Source organism: Budorcas taxicolor, chromosome 8 (assembly GCF_023091745.1).
Source record: "Budorcas taxicolor isolate Tak-1 chromosome 8, Takin1.1, whole genome shotgun sequence".
Classification (NCBI taxonomy): domain Eukaryota; kingdom Metazoa; phylum Chordata; class Mammalia; order Artiodactyla; family Bovidae; genus Budorcas; species Budorcas taxicolor.
In genome coordinates, this window is record NC_068917.1 from 79879660 (window position 1) to 79895398 (window position 15739).

At 40.1% G+C, this 15739-nt stretch overlaps 1 protein-coding gene across 5 annotated transcripts; it reads right to left on the reverse strand.

Moving 5' to 3' along the window:
- Positions 1-3136: 3136 nt before the first annotated feature.
- HNRNPK (heterogeneous nuclear ribonucleoprotein K) lies at positions 3137-14380 on the reverse strand. 5 transcript variants are annotated; one of them, XM_052644711.1, is made up of 17 exons: positions 14250-14374; positions 12295-12373; positions 12103-12187; positions 11608-11705; positions 10917-10973; positions 9452-9495; positions 8504-8576; positions 7903-7974; positions 7294-7407; positions 6833-6961; positions 5950-6257; positions 5778-5832; positions 5394-5477; positions 5098-5113; positions 4939-5021; positions 4380-4549; positions 3137-3609 (listed from the first exon to the last, which is right to left on the reverse strand). In XM_052644711.1, the coding sequence occupies exons 3-17, from the start codon at positions 12158-12160 to the stop codon at positions 3579-3581; spliced, it is 1392 nt and encodes a 463-aa protein (XP_052500671.1). In that variant the 5' UTR covers positions 12161-12187; positions 12295-12373; positions 14250-14374; the 3' UTR covers positions 3137-3578. The 5 variants fall into 5 exon arrangements, with proteins under 5 accessions (XP_052500671.1, XP_052500667.1, XP_052500668.1 ...); XM_052644707.1 differs by having other exon boundaries at positions 3137-3669; XM_052644708.1 differs by lacking the exon at positions 14250-14374 and adding an exon at positions 13891-13979 and having other exon boundaries at positions 3137-3669.
- Between the last annotated feature and the right edge of the window lie 1359 nt (positions 14381-15739).

Here is a 15739-nt window from a genome sequence, read left to right on the forward strand (position 1 = left end):
AAACGTATACATGTCTGGACTTTAATTTTCCAGGTATCCTTTCACAAGTCAAATGACTGGAAGTACTGAGGTCTGGCTTGGGTAAATGATGTTAACCTGTGTATACAATGCCCCATTTTTTAAATCTAAGGATCAGAGGGCATAATTTTATTCAACACACTGTGATTGCCCTAGTTTGATGGTTTAAGCAACATGCTTGTTAATGTATATACATTCACGTGCATGAACAGATGTTGGTTTCTGCTCCTTAAACACATACAGTACTATGAGGCTTCTTGCTCCATTATCTTCACTGCTGTCATTATTGGTCTTTCCAAATATCTGTTAACCACTGCCTCTTCAGGAGCTACAATATACACCTCAGGAATTAAATATTTGATAAAATTAGTAAAAAGATACAGAAATTCATGGTTTGCTTGAACTTGTTATGCAGATTCCTGGCACCTCTGTATAGAACAGGTGGTTCAGTAGAGCTCTGCTGCTGCTAAGTCGCTTCAGTCGTGTCCGACTCTGTGCGACCCCAGAAACAGCAGCCCACCAGGCTCCTCCGTCCCTGGGATTCCCCAGACAAGAACACTGGAGTGAGTGGGTTGCCACTTCAGTAGAGCTCTAGTGTGATCCAAAATTTTCATGTTTAACAAGCACTGTTATTTCAATGGTGGTCCTAGAATAGTTTGAGAGACATTGCAAAATTGCTTCCTAAGGGTTCAGTGCCTCCGTTAACAAGTTAGGCTGGGACTTTCTTGGCAGTCCAGTGGTTAACACTCTGGGCTTCCACTGCAGGGGATGAATTCACATCACTTGTTGGGAACTACAATCCTGGCTAGTGTGTGGCACAGCCAAAAAAAAAAAAAGCCAGGTCAGTTTCACTTCAAATTTGCCAACAATGGGCAAACCTTGACCATTAAAATATAGCATTTAAGGCTACTTTAATTTACACTCAACACATGAAGACTGAATCTCCTTTTATGTGGAATATAATTCCCTTCAGAGTACCAACAATGTAAGGTATTTTACATTTTAAGACATTCATTGATAAGGTTAAGAGAAAAACTCCGATTTTCCTAAAAGATTCTGTGTATTCCAGTGGTTAGACTTAAGAGTAACTGCTGGTTCATTCAAAAAAATTTAAAGTACTGTGCACAGACTCATTGTGCACACTATTAACATTTGAATAACAGGTAAAAATTTTAAATTCCTTTTCTCACTTCTGAAAAAATTTTGGTGCAACCTGGTTTACAACATTGTTGTTGGCATATTGATAATTTACAAAATTAAGCTAAAACCACTTTTGGAAACGTTTTAAAAGTTCAGTGCATCAGCCTATACAACTCGTTTAAATGTTCCATTTTATTCAGTGCCTCTTCAAGCTTGAAAAATCTCTCAAAACTGCCAGCTCACGTTCAAACACTGTTAAGAATGGAAATGACAAAGGCCTCTCCCCCCTAAGTTGTATCCCAGATTTACCCTCAAGATATCCTTCAACCTACTTTTTAGTAGGTTGTGTTCAGTCTGACTTTTCAAAGGCAAAAACAGGAACACTGTCACCAGTCTAATTAATTTCTGAATGACAAGTGAAAACTGAAAGCCTGTATTCTCTCCAGATACTTTCCTCCAATAGGAACTACAATTTGACTAAAACATCATTACTGATAATCTTTCTCCAGAGGAAGGGTTCATTTCAACATGAATAGGTTACACTACCCTCAGCAACCCAAGCTTACTCATGCTTAAAATACAGAAGCGGAAAGCTAACCAACACCCAGGTGGCAACTCAGACTAATTTCATCTTTGAGGAAACCTCATCACAGGTAGCATTAAGTAATGTGATACCACTGTCGCTTAACACTCATCCCCCCCACCCGGCCTTGAACTAAGAGGGCTATCACTAAAATATTAAACACCTTCGCGTGTACTACTCACACTATTTCAGAAAATTCTGCTCACTTCAGCCTATCATGTTTTCTCAAAACTTAAGAATTGCATCCATGAATTACTTCCCACATAATTGCTGCATTGTTCTCAGGCTTTCTAGACAAATTCGAAGTTAACCGGTAGTACTTGATTTATAAGCCAAGAACCAGGGGACAAAAAAAAATTCTCCCAACAAACCAGAGCTATTTTAAAGATAGAAACCTAAGAAATCTGCAAGCATATCACAGGTAATATGAGAACAGGAAGACTTGTAAAATTGGTATGACTCAGCTCTATGCTCAACTCTTTAAAATTAAGAGCCCTTCTACTGAAGTTTTAACTTACCACCCCCATGAAATCTGATTTATAAATGCTAGAAAAACACTTCACACAAAAAATACATAATTTAAGATTATTGTATTTCCTTACAAGAGGAACGTTTTAACAAACTTTACAGGTGTCAATCAACCCTTGTTCAAAATTGGGCACACATCAAATCTACCATTATGGGAGTTTTATTTGGAAGTGAACTTTTAACTATTAATACAAATGCCAAGAGATACTACACAAAACATCCACAGGAATTTTTTTCATCTTTTTTTTTGAATTGTTCACAAACATTTCCTACATAATCCAACATACAACAGAGAAATGGTACATCTTTTTCTTTCAATTTGCATACAATGGAAAAACAAGTATATATATATATTTTACAAAGTTTAACTAATAGACACTACCAAGCTGACAGTTTAAGTCTATATGTGAGAAATTATCTAATAAAAAATAATCAGAATTTATTTAGCATCAGTCACTTCCATAACCAAGTATTATTCTGATTGATAAAACTTGTCATTAAGCTTCTGGTATAAACTTATACCACTATTCCATCGGTTGTGTTGCTCCCCACCTTGGTTCTTCAGAATCACGAACAGAAAATTGTTGCAAAGTAGGGGCAAGCATTTGCAAAAACAAACAAAAATCCCCAGCTTATTATAAGCATGAATGTGTGGTGGAATTTCCTCCCAAGCAATGGACTTCAAATCATTAAGAATCACCAGAACTGAGTATTGTCAAGATATTTTGCCTAAATCCGAGAAGAGATGCCATTTATTTATATCCAACAGAGGACTGAAAATTTAACTTAGTGTTCCGTTCGGGGGTAGGTTGGAGGGAATTCAGCCATTTGAAAAATGACCATCTTAAAAAAAATGACCACCAAAAATAGGTTCACTAAATTTATTTTAAAAATCATAAAACGTTTCTTACAAAAGAGCATTACATTCTGCACACTGCTCTGAATAGATGCCAGGGATATATGGACTACTGTTACTTTTCCTCCCTGTCCCACCACCCCAAATGTTACAGTGACCACAAAGCAAAGTGTTCACAATAATTACATGGGGGGACTTCTTTAACCACCAACAATGAACAAAAATTAAAATTCACTCACTCTGCTGCTGTTTCAAAATTTCAATGTTAGTTTTTGCACACCCTCCCCCACCCCCACCCTGTTTGTAAGGAACTAAAACATTACATCTGGTGAACAGCAAAGATTTCACTACACCTCAAATGCAGAACACCTATGAAGCAGAGGAATGTTGGCTTTTTAAACAGAAGCAGATAAAAAAAAAAAGATGCAGGACTCCTTCAGTTCTTCACTAGTCTTAGAAAAACTTTCCAGAATACTGCTTCACACTATAAAAAAGAAAAAATATCTTGCATTAGAATCCTTCAACATCTGCATACTGCTTCACACTATAAAAGAAAAGAAAAAAAAGTACGAATTAGAATTTTTGTTCGTAACATCTTAATCAATCTTAACATTAAGACAATTTCAATGCTAAATTAAAATGATAAACATGTCCATTACACAATTAGAGACAAGAACTAAAACATTAGTAATTACAAATTAGAGCAATGTAAAATCCAAGAAAAAAGATTAATAGTAAATCAGACATTAGTAGAGCAGAATTGTTAATATATGGTAGAAAAGACAAAGAAATGCCAGTTAAGGTGTGAATTGCTGCATTTTACAGCACCAATCATTTGTCCTGTAGAGGCATGGCCTGTGCCATATGGCAGACTGTGATTTGTTGTCGATTCAGTTATCTAAAAACAACAAAATCACTAGTCTTCCACACAGAACTAGACCAACATCCACTGAATCTTCTACATTTTCTACAGGCTCTGTATAATTTTTAACAAGTGGTTTTGGCAGCAGTTTTCACCAGAAAAATGAGAAGTTTGCTTGGTTAAGGCTTCTTCCAGTAAGATTAGTATCGAATGTCTTCATGTTTTAGCAAGAAGGCAGAAGAAAATTAAAGCAAAGCTATTAGAATGTTTAGAAGTTAGGTCCCCAAAAGGTTGAGACACCATGGCTTCTAAAAGAAAAATTAGCTGAGAAAGAGAAGCTTTTTAAGGTTTTAGTATGTGTAGGCTAATAACATAAAGCTAAACAAACTGACCTGTTCTGCAGCAAATACTGTGCATTCTGTATCTGGTCCTGTGTTCCTGTAATGGTAATGATCCGATCTTCGGATCCTTCTAAAGGCTCATCAATTTTGATCGAAGCTCCTGACTCATGACGGATTTGTTTAATCCGCTGACCACCTTTGCCAATAATAGATCCAGCCAACTGCAAAGATTTTTAAAAGCAAGTGTTTATGATATACTTAAAAAAAAATTATCCTGTATGTTCAGTGACCATCAAGAACATTCTCGTACAACTTATTGACTATACTTTGTTATTTAATTCCCTCTAACCAGTCAGTTTGAATTACAACCTATTTACATCACCCACTGACATTTCCTTTAATAAAGGAACCAGGGGCTCTAACCCCTGATAATTGCTTTTAAAAGCACTGAACACTTTTTGACAAGGCTTAAACTGGAGAACACTTCACTGAAGTCCTTGAAACACAATTTTAATCCTAGAAGGGAATACTTTTGTTAAAACCTTCGTTAAGCCAGAAAACTCATAAAAATGACTCAGTAAATGTCTTTTATAGTATTAAAAATACTTACATCTTTGGGAATAGTTACTTGTGTAGTAATAATAGGTCCACCAAGATCACCATATGAGCCACGACCCCCTGCATAGGAATAATCTGATTTAAATAATGAGTATTAAGTTCATATACAAAGCATGAAATAATGTTTGATTTCAGAAAGAAGAAAACTTACCATATCCAGAGCCACCCTAAAAAGAGAACAGACAAAAACAGAAAATTACTTTACCTTCCAAATTTTAGGTAATTAAACACATTTCTAAAACCCCCCCAGTTATTATTAGTAACCAAAGCCCTCCCATATATTCTCTAGTAAGCCAATTTCAGAAAACAATCTTCAGGGGAAGAAACCATTCACGTACACAGCGTTCCAAAAAACAAAAATGTTATATGGGGGAAATAAAATATTTAATTGGTGAGTAAACAAGCACTTTAAGATTATTACTAACATAAACACCCGTGATACTCAACCTGTGGTTCATAAGCCATCTGCCACTCTGATGGGCTCCATGTATCTATTGCAGAATCCCAGGTTTCATCAGCACTGAAACCAACCTGTGTTAAAGAGAGAAAACTATTAACATGAACCTGCACAGTATTTGTCAGAGCCACCATTTTTATACATCAATTTCTACTTCTGTATGTAAGTTTTCAGTAATCATGTATTTTGGGGGTAAACAAAGATGGAACAAGTCCTAACATCCCAGGAAACAAACAAACAATGATTTAAGTGACTAACAGAATCTATTTGTAAGACAAGTTCTTCAGTTAACACATTCAATAAAATGTTAGCTATCTGACTTTTAAACCCTTTAGCTCTCATAAAATACATCAACGAAGTATCAAAGTTCTTACCATGCCATCGTAACGGTCTCCAGGTCTTCCTCTTCTGTCATAGGCCATTAGATCTCTGCAAGCATAATAATTGTAATCTCAGCTGGTCGCGTATTTGAAATGAAAACCTACCCCCTTCTATCTGTTAAGTTGCTACTTCTTGTATATCAATGTGTGGATGAAAGAAACTCACCCTCCTCTAGGTGGTGGTGGTGGTGGAAGAGGAAGATTCCGAGCTCTACTACCTCCCCGGCCACCTCGTCCGGGAGGGGGTGGAGGAGGTCCTCGACGAGGGCTCATATCATCATAATCTCTTCTGGAGGGAGGCATGGGACGCCCACCCCGACCAGGCGGCATTCTGTCAAAACCACCTCTTCCCCGCATGGGAAATCCCACAGGACGTCCACGGCGGTCATCAAACATCATTGTAAAACCACCGTAATCATAGGTTTCATCATAAAAATTGGGATCATAAGGCTGAGCACGTCCTTTGATGGGAGACTGAAAGAAAAACACAGCAACTTTATAGACTGAGGGGAAAAACCTTAGTTCACAGTAACAATTTTTTTTAACAGAAATCTTCAAGCACTTTGCATTTCTCTTGCGAGATACTTGTGGTTAAGGATAGGGACAGGAACATATGCAAACATAATAAATAGAATTTTAAAAAATGCGTTTCTGGTGAGTTTGAAATAAAAAAATTGGGAGTTTTACTGCTCGTGAGACAACAGTTTAATTTTACGCTTAGCGTTAACAGACCACAAATTCCTTTCAATTTCACAATGGGGATTATGAAGAAGTTACTACCCAGAGGGGATCACTATCTAGTACTGTAGAAGAACCATAAAAACTTCATTTGAATGATCAAAAGTTATTAAAAAAAAAAAAAAAACCTCACCAACAGTCAAAAGGCAACTGTACAGATTATCTCAAAGTATTTCTAAATTAAATTGATGGAAAAGCAGAGTGATAGAAAATTGTTAGGGAAAGTAATTTGTCTTTGCCTTCTGAAATTACTTTTGAATAAGATATCCGTTTTGTGAAATTAAATGTAAATAAAAGTGTTCTGAAGGTACCTCTGATATAAGATCAAGGATGATCTTTATGCACTCTACAACCCTATCAGGTTTTCCTCCGATAAGAACGACTCTGTCAGTAGATTGAGGACAACATTCCTGGAAAAGCTTGATTGTTGTCTGAGTGTTCTGCAATAGGTTTACAAAATAATCAGCATTAATCAATCAGAAAAAAATGAAATGCACTGAAGAAAAAAAAAGTTCTAGGCTTAGACAGATTTAATTTATATTTTAGTAAAATTTCCCCCCAATGTAAAAACCTTGTTAGTAAGGGTTGGGCTTTGCAATACACTTTTGGCAAATAACTTGTCTAGTATGGCCAAGCCATTCTGCTATATTTTAATTAGCAAACTACGTAATCTTAGGGGGAGGAAGCGCAAAAGAAGGAATGAGAAAAGCCTACCAAATCCTTATAAACAACTATTTTCCATTAATTCAGCAGAAGAAAGCACTAGCTTTACCTCTCGAAGTTCTTTGATTTTAGCACCTTTGACTCCAATAATTCCTCCTGCCAGACTCTGATGAATCAACAGTCTCAACTCGCAGTCAAAGTCGCTTCCTTTATAGTGTTGGTACTGTGGAGGGAGTTACAGAATTTCAGTTCCAAATCAAAGATTCCCCAATACACACTTATCTGCTATAAGCATACCAATATACTGTTGCAGTGAGCAACCTGAATTTTATTTTAATAACTTTACCAGTTATGTGCTATTATCCTCAATAGCCAGGCCCAAAAAGGACATTCTGCACCACCTTAAAAAACTATTTTATTTTCAGGTCCTGCAACACCATACCCACACTGCAGCCATTTAGCATGTCGCTGTTACCACAAAATTATTATTAACATTCAAATAACACCATAATAAAAATGACTGCAAAGCACTTTGCAAATGTATTTAATTCCCACTGCAGCATGGAGCAGGGTCAACAGTGAGTTGTAAGACCATTCATTTATTATCTTTTTAAGCCTTTTTCTATAGAGACGGGAAAAGTACACTATGTTGAAAATAAAATCGATCCTATGGGCCAGGCTCCATACTTCAGTGGGGTTCAATGGCACTATGACATACATTTAAGCATTCCACAGCATCAGATTCGAGCGGGAGCTGGCTGGTTGCAGTGGGTGATGGCAACTGCAGGCCCTGAAAGTAGAAAAATAAGAGTAATAGGTTAAGTGTCTAGTGTGATCAGGCTATTGTCGCATATATTGGTAAAGCTACTACAACATATTTCATGACTATCATTAAATAACAAGAAATTGCTTATCTACACTAACAATGAACATACAATGCTTTTCTCTGTACACCTAGCAAACATTACACAGAATTTACAAATACTCAAACTAGATCAAACATACTCCTTTCCAACATAGTCTCAGTCAGTAGTCTTAACTCAAAACCTCTTCTAAAAATAAAGCCCATAATATACATGCTAAACTCCATGAACGTGCACGACCACAGGTAGTTCCTTCCTATCTACTCCAGAATGGCTAGACTACAGTTTTAAACAAGTAATGTGGGATGTAAAACAATCCTGCACTTTAAGCAGCAGAGTGTAACACATTGCTGCTAAAAAACTATTATAACCAGTGTCTTTCCACCTCCCCCGTTTTGCCCCATTAAATATATTAAGCACCCCCCATTGCGAAATACATTTAAAAAATGAGCCTACCTCTTCCAAGGTAGGGATGATTTTCTTCAGAATTTCTCCAATCGTTTCAATATCAGCACTGATACTCAATATGCTGTCAAACATCACAAATACCAGATAGTACAAAAAAAGGTGGAAAAGAAAAATGAGTTTTGTGGTCATCACCAGTAGTCAAACTTTTACAGAGATGAACATACAATTATTTAATAGTCCCCATTTAAAGTAAAGTAGCCTATTTATACATTTTTCACATGCATTTTGTTTTATGCCCAATACAAACATGGTAACAATATTAGGAGACTTGCAGAGAGACAGAGAGAATGGGCTCTTGGAAGGGCTCAGATTAAGTGGGCAATAAATTGACCAGAACTGAAGCAGAGTTGAATATTTATGTTCCCCGCCACCACTAATTAAGGATACCCTCGCTGTTACATTGGAAAAACTGGCACACCTTCTCTCAGGCAAAGTAGGGGAATATGCAAGTGGTAAACATTGTATTTGGAGTAAGGTTATGGATACCAGTTAGAAATTAGATCACTAATGGGCTCTGCAAGAAAACAAATACAAATGCAAGACAAAAACAAAGACAACACAAATGAGAAGTGAAGGAAAGTGAACCAGAGTTAGCATTTCATCAGAAAAAATTATGAACAGGCAATGTTGGGAAGCAAGGTGGGCCACAAAGACAGAGCGAGAGACTGTTTCGGTAACAATTTGATTTACAATGCAGCAAATATGCAACACTTGAAGCTGTGCTCCTTCCATTGAAATAAAATTAGTGGATCGTTTGGGTGGGCAACTCACGGTAAAAGTTCAGTGACAAAAAGACTTAATGGGGAAAATAAGACAGAAACTTGAAAAACAATACACCGTCTAAAGGGGATACTATTTAATTATATAAAAGGCAGGTAATAAAATACATTTCTCTCTTTCTAATCAGGCAGTGAGGCATAAACTGTTGGGACATACCGCTCGGGGCCACTGCTGTCTGGGACTGAAACACTGGCATTGTACTGCATTGGTCATTGGCGTTCGTGGATGTTGGCATTGGGCATGGGCATTCAATCAGAAGTTGTCAAGTATGGTACCCGTTTGGCAACGAGCACATTTTTGGGCATAGCCAACCAGGGTTTTCACATGGGCGTTCAGGGGCGGATGGGCCAACGTCATGGTGGGCAACGCAGGGGTAAGTCGATCCAGTACATGGGCAACGGAGATATATGGCCAAAAAAACAAGGAGAGGGAAAAGGGGGAAAAGCAATAAATTTTAATTTAATACAAACTATACTCATACTCTCAATTAATGAAACAAGCTTAAGTTGTTCTGAAGACTAACACAATAATGGACTTCTCTATATCTGACTGTGGCTTAACATTTAAGGACCTTTAATGATGGTACTTTAAAAAACAAACGATGTTTCAGTAGCAGGCTGGCTCATGAGGGTAGACACAAAACCTGTCATGACTTGAATTCTTGAGGAAATGGGGAAATTATTAACCCAGATAATTATACAGAACATCTGGATTAAGAGGAAAGAGGTTTATAAAAGACAAAAATTCCCACACCACCAAAAATCCTAACTTAAATGACTAATTTGGTTTCTTGGAGGTTTAAAATGCATTCCTAGATCCTAACAGGCAAGTTTGTAAAATTTAAAATTTTAAGTTCAGTTTACAGTAATCAAGAGGAACATACAAAGATCTGCGACCAAGAGAGAAATGAAATACTATCAAATAAGTTTTCAACACAAAGTTCTTATTTGCCTCAACTTCAGCAAGGAAACATCAAGAGTGTGTAAAATGAGAAAAAAAATTAAGAAATTTGGTGTAGCCAAGTCCTATAAATATGCTCACTTGTGGTGATACCAACATTTAATGTGTCTAATCACAAGAGTCAACCCACTATAAAATATGAAGACACAAATTATCAGCATTGACAGACGGTCTCCCAGTTATAAAATTAAGTGCCTACTCTATTCTTTACCCATATCTAAATCATGCAACCTCAATTTCTTTGTGCTCCATGAGTAAACTGTTCAAGAACAGATGGGCAAATTGGGGGGAAAAAAGGGGAATAAAAATATGGAGTTTAATCAGCCACCTGCAACGGTTTTCAGTACTACTATACTTGATTCACACATGGGAAATGGTGCAATTAAAGGGTTTTATACTGTTATTTATAATTAAGATGTTATCTTGAAATGAATAATTTGGTGTAAAGTTATTAGAAAGTGAGGAGGTTTAATACAGACCCCCCCAACTCAATCTGGGCTTTGTTAGGAATGGCAAATCTTTAGAATTATCTATGTATTCAATTATTATAAAAGGCTTGTATCTAAGCTATTAAATGATTTCTATGATGCAAATCTTTAAATTTCTAAAAACACATAAACTGAAGCTGCCTGTGTAGTAGTTTAAACTCTTTAATACTTACGTCTGTACGGAGAGCCTTAATATTCTTGCCTCCTTTTCCAATCACTGCCCCAGCATTCTGAAGAAGATAAAAAGATATCTAAGTGTATCTTCTTAATCTTTTAGTCAAAAACAAACACCACACAAGTCTAGTGTATCTAACCTCTTGTTTGGTTATAGCGATGGAAATCTATTTGTGGATATTAAAACCACAAGTTTTAAACGAAAACCAAGAGTCTATGTTACATGCTCTGGAGACTAAATACCTAAACAGAGCTTTGAAATATTCAGGATGCCAGAAATATACTGAGTGTAAATCTTAAGCACTGGCACCAAATTTACAATACCCTTTTGCAAGTCAATTAACTTAAATTCTAGCAGATACTTTCACATTTTTAGCTATATTATCAGTTAAGTAAGCTGCCAATCAGGATGTTATCTAATGAACCCACAATGAAATAGAAAATACTATCTTTAAGGCATTAATGCTATAAGGACCATCCACACCCATCTCCTAATTAGGCTTGTAGTTCACTGTGTTAAGGGTTTTCATTTTAATCATTAGCAAAATAATTACCATGGCCTAAAAAGTCTAAGTCTGTTTAGAAAGAGCCAATTATTTTACATTCTGTAGCCTTCTGAAGGCTTCCCAGAAGCTCATTTTCTTAATTTCTACTTTGAGTAAGAATCAATTTCAAGAATAAATTCTATACCTTGCTCTGAAGCAGAATTCGTAATTCAACCATCTCATCAGTGTTTCTAGATCTTTTAAAAGCTTGTTCCTCTTCCATATCTTCAGCAGGGCGTTTACCTAAAAATTAACAGTTTAGGTTTCAGAGAGCACCAGCATCTTCAAGAAAGGGTACCTTTAATCACATTTTAACCTACAGATTTAACATTTAAGTCCATTCCCTTTGAAGGGATTAGTTGTTAAAGCTTATTAAAAAAAGGCACTCAATCTTCAACTTTTATATCAAAATACACTCCCTTAATTTTCTAAACACGAGATTTATTGTGACAGCACATCAAAGGATTAGAAATTTCTAAATGCAAGAAAAAAAACTTTTGTATTTACTGGCTTTCTTTTAATTGGTTTCCTCACCTACGCAAATGACAGTTACTTCTAGTTCAAAAAAGTAACAAGGATCTCAAGGGAAAAAATGATGAAATTAACAAAACAAGAAGAAATTGTTAAAATGTTTTCTCACCAAATTCGCCATTGGTTTCGGTGTTAGGAAAGGTTTCCTCTGGCTGTTCAGTTTCCATTTTCTTGTGTTCAAGGGACACACCAATCTGTTAAAAAATAGAGAGGCTAGTACACTTGGTTTCTTGGAAAGCAAGCTGTGCAGGATACTAAATATTAAAGACAAGGGAAAGAAATGACTATTTCCAGAACGTACCAGTTATTAAATATATCCTTCCAGAGCAGAACTGAAGTGTTCTGGGCGGGACCAACTGACACCCTAGTGCTGTAGTAGCCTACGAAAACCAACACAAATCAGTTTTGCTTTTTTGGTTATTACCGAATACTAATGACTACAGATTTTAACACAAAAGAGCCATTTCTAAAACTATTTTTAGGATCTTAAATTTCCAAAGGGCCGCCCTAAAACACAATCCAAAAGACCTATCTGATTTTTCTGTAAAAGCAAAAACACAGTAATTTTGCACCAAGTTCCACCATAATGTTTTATATAAACACACAGAAACCAGACGCATAAGGCATTTAAGCCTCCGAGTAATGAGTCTCGAGTAATGCTCCTGAACGTATACATTTATAAAGAGACACAGAAATTATTTTTACATCTGGATTCTAAACTTCTGGGTTTCTTCCCACCGGTGACTTGAAAACTCTACCTGAAATATAAAGGCAAATTCAAGCCATACCTAACCGTCTGGCCAATCTACTGGAGCGATAAACAGGCAAACCTGAAACAGGAGTACACCCAAACTGCCTGTACTACTCGACTAACAGAACCCTTGAACACCAACATCATCACTAGCGGGATATTTCAAATTACGTTAAAAGCGGTATAACCTGACACTTTCTTTCAGCACCACCAGACTGGTGATAGGACTGTGAACAGCCTTTTAGCTCCCCTCTCCTGACTGGCAGAAGGCGACATGCGGCTCCCGTTATGAAAGAAATGCTCACAGTCATGGTAGTATTTACGCCTTCCACTCTTCACAGTAACTGAAACGCCAACCCGGCCCCAAACTCAAAATGCTGAGGTGCTACGGAAGATTTAGATGAAGGGGTTTGACGACAAATAGCAGGCTGTTTATAACGATAAACCCAATATCCTCCAAGTGCTTTAGTCGCCAGACCCCCGAAATTGCTAAGTATCTGCGCGACCGGCCAAGGGCAAACATGCCCTCCTCCCCTCAACGCCCGAAACCGGGATCGGCAAGCGCCAAGCAACAGGAGTTGAGAAAGCTCCCGAGGCGAGAGCACCAGCGCCGCACCTCTCCTCAGCCCGATCCGACAGGAAATGGCGGCCCGCGTAATGGCGACTACGTGCTACTAGGCGGAGCCGAGCGCGGACCCCCTCCCCCACCCACCACGCGGTCCCGAGACCTCGTCCCCCGCACCCTCCCCCCACCGCGGGAGACAAAGCAACGAAGGCAGCCCCGACCCTTCCCGCTCGCCCGTTCCAGACCCAGGCCCGGAGCGCCCAAGTGCGGCGGGCCCCACACAAAGAGAGCGGCGGCGTTCTCTACCGCCCTCCGGCTCCCTCTCCTTCCCACACAAGGCCTAGTTCCCAACACAACAAAACTCATCCCACCGGCACAAGCCTAGCGACTCTCCGAAGCCTCTAGTACCACAACGCGGACTGCAGATATACGCTCAGGGAAATGGCGGAGGTGGGGGGAGGGGAAACCCGGCAACGTTCCCTCCCAGAACCCGCCAACCACCACCAGGCCCCCAAACGCCTTCCCTCAAGTGGAGAAAGGCCCTCACCCCCACGCGCCGTTCGCCCAGCCCCATTCCTCACCCGGCAAGGGTACCGTCCCTATGCCGCCGCGCCTCCTCAGCCGGTCACAGCTAGACAGAGAACAAGCGTAGGCCCCCACTGCCCTCCCCCGCCTCCACGCACTCTCCTACCGCGCCGCCGGGCCCGATTGGCTCCACCGGCTACAGCGGTGGCGCGAGAGCGAAGCGATTGGCCCAAGGCCGCATCAATCAAGGCGCCGGAGGAGGCGACAACCCCGCCCCCCGCCGGCGCCTCCCTTCAGGCTGTAAGGCCGCTAAGGGCCTGAGAAAAATCAGACTTCGGAAAAGTCAACGCAGCCTTTAGGGAGGCCAAAGCCCTGCCCAAACCCACAATGCCCAAGCCCCAATAACTCTAATTACCTATAGGCCGCAAATAAGCGGGAAGTAGGCAAGACGTCGAGGTCGGTGCAGCAGAGAAACAGAGGATAATGGCGTCTGCAGTGCTTTCGCCTGAAGCGCCCTCCTTTCTCGTCCGCGCACTCACTGGCTGGGGGGAGGGGTGAGGCTCTCGCGAGAACTAAAGGCTGTCCCGTTCTCGCGCACAGGGAGGGGCGGGTGTGGTGGGCGCTTTTCGGGCCTGAAGGAGTCTTCACGGGTGGGAGGAGGGGCGTGAGCGCGCGGCAAATCGGGCGGGAAGCAGCGAAAAGAAAAAGGATTAGTGCGCGCGCTGTGGCGGTTCCTAGTCTCACGGTCGCGTGCCCGGGAACTGCTGTTGCGCGAGGGGAAGGCGGGACGCCCAGGTCGGTGTAGGGCCAGACGAATGCCCCCGTTTCCACAGCCCACATTCGCGTCTTCTTCCCTCCCCGGTACTTCCCTCCCGCCCAGGCTGCAGGGCGAGCTGCGCGTTGGTAAGTGCAGCCAGCTTGCCGGCCCGGCCCACGCCGCGCTAACCCGCTGTGTGTAACGGGCCGCAGCGCCCTTCAGGCGTGGCCCGGGCAGGGGGCGCAGCCGGCAGGTTGCGGTCCGCGGTCGGCTGGAGGCTCGGGCGGGATTCCGAGAAACGCTGGCAGTCCCGCCGGGCTCTGGCTGTCGAGCCTTGGAGTCCTGCACTATTCGCCCCCTTTGCTTCCGGCCGGGAGCCTGCGCTCCCAGGGTCTTTACTGGGCTCTGCGTTTCTGATGAAACATTTTTTCCCTTTCTTTTATTTATTAATGGGGCCTGTGATAAGAGTATTTTATAGTGTCGTTGCTGTAGTTACGTGTGAAAAATTTCTGAAAGTGCTGCTTTCATCTACAATGTATGCAAATCGCAAAATGAGTTGTAGACATCCGCTTTCCGTTCACTTACCTTAAATCACCCACGGTGTGTCGGCAGTGACTTAGACTAAACCTATCGCCCTCATATAGATATGTTATCGTCCTAGAGTGTTCAGATTATACTTAGTTTGTGTTCGGCTACTTCTAAGGCCTTTGTGTCAGGCTTTGATGATTTTTTTTTGTTAAGGCCCTTAGGTCCAGAATCGGTGACAAACCCCGGAAATTACCAGTAGCAGTACCCAGTCTCCGCATCCCGACTCAACTCTCCAGCTCTCACCCACAACCCCAAACTTGTGTTGAAAAGTGAAAATGTTATAAGTTACACATGAAGCTAAATCTACCGTTAGAATACACATTTTTTGGGGTAATGATGAATTTGTGCTGATTCATTCCATTGTAATTTGATTTCCCTCTTGAATACTTTGCAAATTAGATGTAACCAGCATCTTTCAAAAGTGTCTCTGATTTTGACCATCTATTTTACTTGCTTAATTAGGAAGAAAACTCTTTCTAGGGGAAACTGAGGACTTCATGAAGCACCAAATATTTACTGGCGGGAATGGTAGTTAAGTACTGTTGGAGCATAGTGTCTGG

What these genes read in the sequence shown, in the direction of transcription:
- HNRNPK (XM_052644709.1), bottom strand. Translation starts at nt 12,160, where the DNA reads ATGGAAACTGAACAGCCAGAGGAAACCTTTCCTAACACCGAAACCAAT. An exon ending in TTAAGGCTCTCCGTACAGAC is followed by an intron (nt 9,496 to 10,916) that starts GTAAGTATTAAA and finishes TGACCAATGCAG; the next exon opens with TACAATGCCAGTGTTTCAGT. An exon ending in CCACCACCACCTAGAGGAGG is followed by an intron (nt 5,833 to 5,949) that starts GTGAGTTTCTTT and finishes TTATGCTTGCAG; the next exon opens with AGATCTAATGGCCTATGACA.